We start from the raw sequence: 11,290 nt of genomic DNA, 5'->3' as shown, positions 1-11,290 counted from the left end.
ATGTTTACGAAGCTTCCTGTTAAATTCAATGAAGAACGTATATATAAAATAAAGATGCGTTTAAATCATTAATTACTATTAGTAAAGTAACAATATTTTTATTTCACAAACCAATATTTTTGTATTTATATTTCATATTTTATAATATTTATCACGTACACAGTCAGCAAAGGAGAAATGTAGCTTAGTGGTTCGATTAATAAATCGATAGTAAAATTCATGACATATGATACAAATGGTGGGATGTTTAAAATTACTATTTATGACACGAGATATTAATTTGAAAAAATAAATTTGCTGATTTTATTGTCTTAATTAAATCTTTTCTTTTTTTTATCACTTCATACAGATGCTAAACTATCTTTTAGGGTCACTTGGTGAGCAAATTAGGTTATAAAAAAATAAAAATATTTTCAAGTATAGTCAAAACTGTTGTTGCTTTTTTTCGATCGATCATACCTTTGTGAGCTCTCAACGGATTAAAATAAATCAAAAATATACCCTGTAAGTTTAGAATCCAATTGCTAGCTCCAAACCACTTTTCGTTTAATTTTTTGTTTTTTTTCAGTCGGTGAAATAATTCAATCGAAACAACATTCTGTTATTCCGGTCTTTTAATTTTGAAAAGAGTGTACTATCAAAACAAAAAAAAAAGCGAGAAAAAAAACGTTAGTCCAGAAAATCAGGGGAATTCAGGGGAAAACTTTTTGGAAAAACCCTTGGCTACGGAAAAGTTTATCCTTTGTATATTTTATCATCTGTTCGACTACGTAAGTGAGCCGGGTTTCGGAATTCTACCTAGCTCCAACATACCAGACGGAGTGGCACATTTCATCCCCTAGTTTTTGCCCTTGTTCAGGTAACCCCGTTCACTATATATATCTTTGGGGGTGGCTTCGGAGTTTAGTGTCTCCCCTGATCTAAGAGGAAAACAAGCATCAGGTGAGTTGGTGTTAGGTCACAGTATATATATTCAATATTAAAAAAAAAATTGTTTTATTTTATTTATTTAAAAAAGAAATTTATTATTTTAAATTATCTGGATTAATTTATATTATTTTTACAAAAGAGTAACTTTGCTAAGGAAAGAAAGTTAACAAGGAAGATACTTAATATATTAAGACGTATATTTCATAATTTTATATGAATTAATATATGAAAATATATTCCATCATCGTATTTTCATAATTTTTTCAATAGTCATTAAAACTATATACTATAACTATAGTTATATAAACTTAGGTTTATATAGGCTTAGGTTAGCCTAAGCCTAGGATGTTAAACTCTGGAATGTTTAATGTTAGGTCATTAAATGGGACTCCGATGGACAGTTACAAAATAAAACTTTTTTAAAATTGGGTGCTATAAAATGTCTAGTTATATTATTTGTTCTATATAATATATTTTAAATTGCGATGATAAGGTTTATAAGTCCATAAGATGTTTTTTTGTTCATTTAAATGTTCGGTATTTGAAGACCCTTGTTTTTCTAACGACTTTTACGGTGCCCATTTGACGCAGAATATTATGTACAAGAGTAACATTTTTCTAGAATATAACGTTTCGGAGTTCGAAAAACTGAAGAAAATTTCGAAACTCGAGGTTTTGGGCATTATTAGGAAGCGTAAGCAGAAAATGGTACTAAACTTCAATAAACCCTTTAGTTTAGTGCCATTTTCAGCTTTCATAGAATTAATAAGACAACCCCCCCCCTTTGCCTGAACTAAATGGTTTATTAGGTCAGAATAAGATGTGTGAGAAAAATGGAATTTCTACGTGAATAAAGACAAATTTGAATTAACTGTCGTTTAACACAGTTTAATCTTGAAAATCGAATTTAATTAAACGAAAATTTACGTTTGCCGGTCCCTGAATCTTCATTTAATTATTAAAACCATGTTATTAAAAAAAATATCTGAATTAAATGCAATATTAAAAAAATATAAAATAAATAATTTTGGTTTTTGTTGTTACATTTCTACGTTTCTCTTAATCAGTTTTTCTCAAGGTGAAGGGATTTTCTTAATGATACTTTGTTATTACGTTGAGGTACAAGTTTCTTGTTATTTTCCCTCAAGAATAACATGTACTTTGTTGTACATGTTAACATGGTATATGTAATTCTCAGAATAATCGCTTTCTGCCTAGATAGATATAAATTTTAAAGCAAGTCTTCGTTTATCCGCCTGACCTAGGAGCTGCAACAACTTATTGGGGAAGGTTGGAAAGAAAATCTAAAATTTTCTTAAAAATTACTGTCCGGGTAACTTTTATAACTCTTACTTATTTAACTGTAAGTTCCTTCAAATTTTCTATGTTCCTAAATAATTTGGGAAAATTAACCTCTTTATATACCTTTTATAAGTCATTTAAAATATATTAATCAATTTAAATATTGTTTATAATAATATTCGTAATTTGAGATACGTTCGAAATTATTGAATTTCCCAAATTTTTGGATATGAAAATAATATAAGTTCCTGTATACCACTTAAGTGCAGGTCCTTTTCCTCAACCTGACTACAGAGTTTAGAATTCTATGTAGTCTAGACAAAATTAAAATATCTCCAAATGCCAATTTTCAACGGAATTCTGATGTTCCAAGATACTGTGTTTGTTTCTTTTTGATATCAACATTCAAAAAATGGTTTATATATTTATTCAATAGCATAGATATAATATAGATACTTTTTTCATGTAACTATTTTCTTGAAAATAGCGTCAACAAGAATTTCATATCCTTGTATCATATATTTGTTGACCTTGAGTCAGTACTGTGGGTTTAGGAGCCTATGTGGTCTACCCAGCTTCATAAGATGGGTACCTTTAATTTGGTGAAAATCTTATTTTGACCAAATCATCTTCTTGCACAACCGTTGGTTTAGTAACACTTACTTGCGAAGTACTGCATCCTTTACCGTGGATGGGTTATAGCACTATAGATTTTTTTTTTATACAACATACACCAAATTTTATACTGATATTACTATTCAGGTTTACTTTGGATTAAAAACAACTTTCTTTATTATATTTAATGCTTTTACAGTAAAACATCACTTATCATGTCGAATTGTATAAACATATCTAGAAACCCTGGAACTCTTTCTGATGAGGGTTTCTTGAGAATCTGCAACGACCTGATCTAGAGGCTGGCTGGCCGAGAACTACGTTGACTTGTCAAGTATGCCTTTGGTGAAATATAAACCCCGGACAAGAGATGGTACAAAACGCTATTCCTCAGCCATTTGTTTGTCATAAATTATTAAATGGAGGATGGGACCTGACACTATATTAATAAGCAATCAGATCAAAGGTCAGTGCTACTGCAAACGCTTCTACTCCATTCCATCTGTATCCAGCCACAAAGGCTGTCATACTCACTACCACTAGCCCCTCACAATGTTATAAACTATTACAAGGCGAGGATATTGTATTAATTATAATCAAATAATAAGATCTGGATAATTATCACTAATGTTGAGAAATATTATGAACGATTTGAAAAAAATAAATGAATAAATGTTTGATTAACAATGTTAAATTTATTTATTTTGTATATATAAATGGTTGACTGTATAATTTAAAATTATGGTGACGATGATCAGGGTTGTAGTCAAGAGAGAAACAAAATTAGCTAAAAACTATTCGCCCCAGTTTGTACAGCTACATCAGGGCTGTTGATAGCTGTGACATCCAAAGCCCTAATGAAACTCTATAAAGTGGGGCGAAACGTCGCCAAATAGTTTTTAACTATGTTTCTCTTATGACCGCAACCCTGACCATCTCCATAATTTATTTATTTCGATTTTATTTTATTTCATATTAATATATAATATAGTAATATATTCGTGTTTGTTCAGATGCACAGAAGCAGATTTTTAAATTTCTGTTATCTAGGATTTCTCCTATTAATTTTTGAACGTTAGTTAAAACTAAATTCCTCGAGAATTATCCATACGACGAAGTAAGAAATATTTTCAGTGTTAACAGTTCTAATGCAATAACTTTGCCTTGTTCGATGGATCATTTGTTTCCCGTTAGTAGTTCATTCTATGACAAAGAAGTTATATATATGTCCGATGAGACTACTGATTCTTATATAGATTGCTTAACTTTTTTTTTTAAAAGACAAAACATAAATCCTTGACAGCGGTTAAACGGATTAAAAAAGAGAGAATCATGACAAGGGATCAGTGGAGAACAACAAAGCCTCCAGAAGTTGTTGGTGGGAGACTAGCTGAAGAAGGGGCGAGCCAGTATCGGAGTGCAGAAGTTTTTAAACACCTCGATTAGGATTACGAGAGTTCCTCATTTAGTCTGAAATAGAGGAGGGGAGTGGAGGGAAAAAGAGGGGGCTTTCACTTCTCTACTTTATTTCCTCCCCCTTACTTACTTTTTTTCCCATAGGGAAAATTGACAAGGCACTGGCTAGTGAAAAGGCAAAGCAGCTTTTTAAAAGTTGTATCAGTCGAGAGGGTGAGGATTGCAAGTGCTTTTAGGAATATCAGTTGTCAGATTAATAATGATTGTAAGAGCACTTTGTTCCCTTTCGAAAGTTAGTCTCTATGCAATTTTATCGAGTATTATTTGTTCTCTTTAAAAAAAAGCTTAGATCAAGCAGTTTCCGGACCTTATATATATGAGTACTTTTTAAGTAATTAGAGGAACTGAAAACCCTTGGATGAAGATTCTATAGTCAAGAAACTGGAAGACCGTTGGATTATATTTTCGACTATTGACTTATAAAACAAGATTTTCTAATAAATAAAATATAATTTATTTCGTTGCTATAAGTTAGTTGAGTGTCTAATAAACTCAATCTCAATGGGAAAAGCATTATCAAGTATTCATTTTTACTTTTTATTATTGAAATAAATTTAAAATATTAGAACAACTACTGGATTAAAAAAAAATTCTGCTTTAAACCAAACAGCCATTAGAATAAAAAAAAAAGTTATATTAGGTGGTTTTCTTTAATAATTTCAAGGAAATGGAGGCCGTACATAACTTAGCAATATTTCTCGAGATGTTGAATATTCAAAATATTTTTTTTTTCATTGGTTCAAATCGGAGACACTTGTGCAACAAAAATTTTGCTGCTTGGTCTGTTTGTCCTGTGGGCGCTGGGAATGCAATCATGTCTGAACTAGCAGTATTGGCATAATAAATTTTTTCCTTTTTCAACTTTTGATAGCTTGTGATCTGGTTGTAGCAATATGTTTTATTTCTCATAGTGTTTTTAAAAAAAATCTTTTTCTCAACTAACCAGTAGTTTTATTTTGTTTTTTATTCGTCTTCCTAGGTATCTTTCATTTCAGTAATACCTTCTGTTATCCCTGTTTTTGCCAAATGTACTACTCGGTCCTCTCTCCATTACCAAAAATAACACAATACTTCGTTATATTTCATCTACCACATTACGTTTACTACTTCTCTGATTGAGGAGTGGGAGCGTATATACTTCACGGACTGTCTATGGCAGTTGAAACGCTCCTAAAGGAAATATAAATTTTCATAAAATATTTTCATTTTTATACAATATTAGAGCTTACAAAATAAATATCCCAGTCATTTTTTGGTTGTGGATTTAAATTGATGTGTCAACCTAATTAATGTTATTCACTAATTCTTAAAGTCCTGTCAAACTACTTTGGGCACAATTTAACTACAAATAGAATATGAACCATTAGAATGGAACGAAAGTCATGCTCTAGGTGAAAATTTGGTATCGTAAATTATAAAATTGAAGAGAGTAAGTGAAAAGTTCTGGAACAATTGGAACAACTAATGGAAGCTAACAATGACTGGGCCATATCTTTAGCTATCCCAACATAGTTATTACCTCTATTGAGGTCTTTATCGTTCTTCCTCAGCCTGCCCAACTTTTTCTTTAAGCCTTTTCTGCTTCCTCTTCGGTTGGAATCGATCCCGGATTAAGTAGGTCAAAATGGAGCCACTCTTCCAGCTCTTTGGATATTTGAAAACGAAGAAAAACCTATCGCCATTCTTATGATTCCAGTTTCCTTTAATGCACTTGGAAAATGAGTTTCTTGTAAATGAAATAGAAACTTCATATTTTTTTTTAAATTTTAATCATAGTTGAATATTATCAAATGCCATAAAAGAGAAAAAGTATTATGAAATTAAGTGTAGAAGTTATAGTTGGTATTAGCTAAAAATACTTACCAAAATCCTTGAGTCCTTCAAATACCAGTGAATAACAAAGCCATTAACGTTTCACCAGACACCATAAAAAAAAATTAAGATCAGGTAAATAATTTATAAATGACACCGCTATTTTCCTTCAATATACAGATTTAGCTCAATTTTGTAATAGTACTACCCCTGTTTGAAGAATCTTTGTTAGATACTCATATGAGATGGACTATCTCAAGTATTGTTACTATTAGTGTCAGAGTTAGTACTGCAAGAAATATCAGTCGTGTACGTTAAGTATATTAGTAGAGCAAGTACTTATCCTTGTGGTACTCCTGATGAGATTAACATAATGGAAGATGATTTGTTTCTTTTATTTATGATTAATGTTGTTATTTTTAATTTTTTTAAAACTAGCATCAATTGATTTTATATAAATTATATTTATAAAAATTTTAAAATATAAAACAATTAGGATTTGATACAATAATTTGATCTAATATTTGTATCGATTCAACGTAACCTAATACAATACTGTGAAAATATCCTTCATAAAGCCTACAGAAATCTATTCAAATTTGTTTAGTGTGGTCCGAATCAATATTAAAAAAATAAACTGAACTACGCCAACACCCAATAACCAAATATATTAAAAATTATAAAAGAATTTTTAAAACTGATATATTTTTTTTTATATCGAAAATTGAGAAGAGGAAAAATATTTGTTTGTATATTTGTATTTTTAATAAAAATAGGATTTGCTAGCTCCTGATCTACATTATTGTATTATATTCTAAACTCAAACTTAAATTCAAATAGATACATCAAATAGTACTTTGTACTATTATTATTCATAAATTTAATTTATAATTATTATTCAAAAGATCAATATTTGTAGAATGAACTTCAGAAACTCAGCCTTCCTTGCCATCACCCTCTGCTGTTTGGTTGCGTACGTCTGCGCTGATGATGGAAGCAAGCTACCAGAGGTTGATGAACACGACAAGAATATTATTCCACAGAGCACCGCCCACCCAAGTAAGTCAAAATTTATTCGAAATCTGATAGTTCTTTCATGATATTAACAAACTTGATAATGAAACATCTCAAGAGCCTTCACAAATACCACTTGAATAATTAGAAACAGAAATTATTATTGATATTATTTAAACATTTCAAAAGTTAATAATAATAAATTTTTTTTTTTTTTTGACAAATTAAATTTTTATTTCTAAAACTTATTTCGGTAGTTTCAAAATGAATTTTTCCTATCAACTAGGTTTGCGAATCAATATTTTAAATAGAAATGAAACTTAACTTCATAGTAATTTTCATTATATGGATTCATTGAATTTTGGTAGAATATTAGTAATTTTTTTTTTCAAGGAATTGATGTTGAAAATTCGTTCTAAATGAATCCCATCGTATTCCTTTGGGTTTTGGACAATCGAGAGGTATGCTGAATCGAGGGTGGAGGGAGAACCGAAAAGACGACCGGAGTAATTACTGGTTTCCAAGTATCGCCAGCAACCATTGGACCGGAGTTCACAAGACGGCTTGAAAGGACCTCCCTCGCCAATTACCTAGCCACCACATGTTTTGGGGAAGGGAGGGAGAGAAAGAGGAAGAGGGTAGACGAGAGAGGAGAGAGGAGAGAGGAAAGAGGAGAGAGGTAAAAACTCTACTGCTCCCCACAACGAATTAGTCAAAGTGAGCTAGTCTCTTTTTGGTATAGCGTTCCTCACCTCCCCTTCCGCTGATGAAGATGAGCGTTTGGTTTAGTGGATTAGGATCTCGTTCCGGAGGGGTTCGAAATGGCTATATCTTTTGTATTGAATTATATTCATCTAACAAAAAAGGGTACGTCGAAGTAAAAAATATGTAAATTTTTCCAGTGATGTTTCAAAAAAGATCGGATACCATTGTAACAATGTCCAAATGCCCAGTATCACTTTGTTCTTGTTAACACCTAATGGAAGATAATTTTTCTTAAATTGAAAATAAAAAAAAAAACAGGGATCTCTTCCTTTAAATTATTCGTGTGACGTAGGGGGAAAATAATGTGTATAAGACATTTTGAATATTGAAATTAATATATAAATTACATATAATGTAAAATCGACTTTAAATAATATAATAAATTATATGGTTTTGATGTACGATATTTTAAAAAAATAACCAATTTATAAAAATTGAATAATAAAACATTAACGACTAAATGAGTACTATAGAAATGAACATATATATTGAAATTTAATCAATTTCATTTCTAAGTTATATCTATAGAAAATTTATGATTAAGTATTTCGGACACTGTACAGTACTCCTCATATCTTTTTATAATCTATATCAATATAAAATTTATTACCAAAGGTTTTATAACTTTAAATAGGATTAAAAAATTGGGGCATTGATTCACCTTCTGAACTTCCATATTACACATTTTTTACTGTGGTGCCATTAGTTCAGAAAATTAAAACACGGCATTGCTTGATTTATATATTTATGTTGGATGTTTAGATGAAACTGTATCCCTCTCTTCAGCATCTATAATTTAACAAACAATTTAAAATTTAAAATACATTTTTACACGAATAATTTCAAACAATAATTGCATTTCTAATGCAGAAATCAAATTAGGAATTCTTAATGTTCAATAGAAACAAGTCATATAAATAAATATTTTAACTGCTTAAGAGAAGGGTGCAGCTTCTCCAAAACGTAGAAGCAAACAAGCACTGTTATGATTTAATTTTTCATCTAAAGTCAAGATAAAAATGTAATAAATAAAATATTAAATAAATATGTTGAGGGAGAGTGAGGATATATGGTAGAAGGGGAGGGTGATTAAAACCGTCCATGAGACTTAACTTAACTCAAGTTAATTTATAAAATATCAGGGTTCCAAAAATTGTAACTTTTTTTTCTATGCTTATTAAAATTCTTTAAAGTCTCCTGTTTCCCAAGAAAACAGTTAGCATTTTTAAGGCTCTAAGTCTAAGTTATCAACATAGGAAATTCACGTAATCAAATACATGGAGTACAATACAGGATAAAATAATTGTGTAATTGATGGTTCTGGAAACTTCTTAATATGGTCTTTCATTCGCTTAATCTTCAACTTCAGGCTTCCCAACCAGAATCCTTGAAAACTAACAAGAATTTCCCATAGTTCCCTAAATTTCAGTATCGAAGAGTTTCAAGGGCTTAGGTAGTTGACTGGTTTTATTTTCCTGCACCCATGATAAAAAAAAATGATGTTTGATGAAGTATACATTCTGACTGACTGAAGTTGCTACATCGTAGACATGAGGATAACAACATTATCTCCTTTATAGGTGACTTCACTTTTCCCAACGCACTAACCTCCTTCCTCACCAACGGCGGGATCGTAGCAGGTGCTGTCCTGGCTATAGGTGCTCTGGCCGTCATTTTGGCTCCCATCTTCGGCTTCAAGTTCTGCACTCTGCTTGGCACCTGTGACTCTGGTAATTATCAAGGTAATTGAATATATTGTTACACCTAATGGTAAAAAAAAAAAGTAGATAAATAAATTTGTTATAAATTTTACTATTATGTTGCTATTACGATACATTTCATTAATTATTGCAGAATAATTATAACAGATAAACTTTATTTCCTGAATCTTTGATTTATAATATTTTCGCAGAATCACAAAAATTTCACTTATTAAAAAAAACATTATTTTAGGGTTAATTATTTAACTCCTTATTATTTTATATTTATTAATGGTTTATTATTGAAAAATATGCGAGTTGATTATTTATTTGAAATAAGTAAAATTAAAGATATTTTTGAAGAATATATTTTCTTAAATTTAAGGCTGTTCACACACACGGGGACACAGGGAGCTCTCTCGGGTTTCGCAAATTTCAATTCCAGTGTTCAAATTAATTATTCTAATTCAGTTTCTAGCATTGTTTAATCAGCCTCTCAACTATAACGAATTATTAAGTAAGAAATGACTGTCATACGCAGAGGTATAGGTTAAAATCTAGAAAGATGAAGATTTAATATAACATTTTAAAGGGATTTACAAAAAAAACCTTAATCAATAATAATAAAAAAAAGGTTCCTTATCGACTATTATATTTTTGTATATATATGATTTTACACAGAAATATTAATTATTGGTTTTAAAAAATTTTACATATAAATTATAATTAAGGGTTTTAAATCTGAATAAATTGGTTTTAGGATAAAGAGTTTTTTTTATTGTAGACTTGTTATTGATAAAATTAAAAAAAATGTAAAACCTTAAATGTTCTCATAGAACTCCATCGATCCCAGTATTCCACAATAAAAAAGAGGGAACTTCAACATCTGTTTTTACCCTCGGGCGATAGAATATTCCGCATACATCCGAAAACTATTTCCGAGGCCAGAAGAAGTTTTAGTGGCTTTGTAGAGCGCTCTTATAACAAATGAGGTAACGCAGCCAGAATGGTAAGTAGGCCCTTCCAGTTCTGGATTAGCTGGTCTGGAATTTTACATGACAAAGGGAAATTCCAGGATGGCCTCTTTTCCATATCCGGAGCTACAGGAGATTATTCAATTTCATGGATCATTTTGTTCTTGTACAAGTTTACTTTAACTTAATCATGACATGCTTTTGTATTTCAGGATATTCCGCTGGACCCAGTTACAACGACTACACTGGATATCAGCAGGGAACATACAATCCCGCTTACCAGAAGAGGTACTTTTTTCAAAAATTTTAATATTCATCTTTTTATAATTTTAATTTTTAATATATTTTACGATGATGAACCGTATGCCTGAATGCTTTGGTAACGTAGAGTAAATCATGGAATTAAGCCTAAAAATATATTTACCTTTTATTTGGAAAAAATATTTTTAAAAATAAATATAGGTGCATTTCATCTATATAAGTAAAAATTTGACTGAAAATTCAGTTTTGTAGCACCTATTAAAAAAGAGGAAAATTTAATAATCCTTTAACTGGAAGATTCTTATGGTATTATCTGGATTTAGTGAATGACACAATTTCTTCCTTATTAAACTATAATAGTTTATTTCATATCATACAGCAACGTTTCGGGAGATTTCCCCCATCTTCAGGCTGTTGATAACAAAACCTATATATGATATA

General features: G+C 30.4%; 1 protein-coding gene across 2 annotated transcripts in view; it reads left to right on the top strand.

The window, feature by feature from the left end:
• Positions 1-905: 905 nt before the first annotated feature.
• The window catches only part of LOC106691882 (uncharacterized), a 15,458-nt gene continuing 5,073 nt past the window's right edge, over positions 906-11,290 (top strand). Inside the window, exons 1-4 of one of the 2 annotated variants that reach the window (XM_014437785.1) lie at positions 906-942; positions 7,055-7,194; positions 9,495-9,644; positions 10,801-10,876. In XM_014437785.1, the coding sequence (XP_014293271.1) occupies positions 7,056-7,194; positions 9,495-9,644; positions 10,801-10,876 (365 nt within the window). In that variant the 5' untranslated portion in view covers positions 906-942; position 7,055. Of the gene's footprint in view, positions 943-7,054; positions 7,195-9,494; positions 9,657-10,800; positions 10,877-11,290 lie in introns of both variants that reach the window. The other variant, XM_014437784.1, reaches the window with a different exon arrangement.

This window comes from Halyomorpha halys, unplaced genomic scaffold (genome assembly GCF_000696795.3).
Source record: "Halyomorpha halys isolate HHAL.00 unplaced genomic scaffold, Hhal_1.1 Scaffold4154.1, whole genome shotgun sequence".
Lineage (NCBI taxonomy): Eukaryota > Metazoa > Arthropoda > Insecta > Hemiptera > Pentatomidae > Halyomorpha > Halyomorpha halys.
The sequence above is the reverse complement of the archived record's forward strand: the minus strand, read 5'-3'. Positions and strand labels throughout refer to the sequence as shown.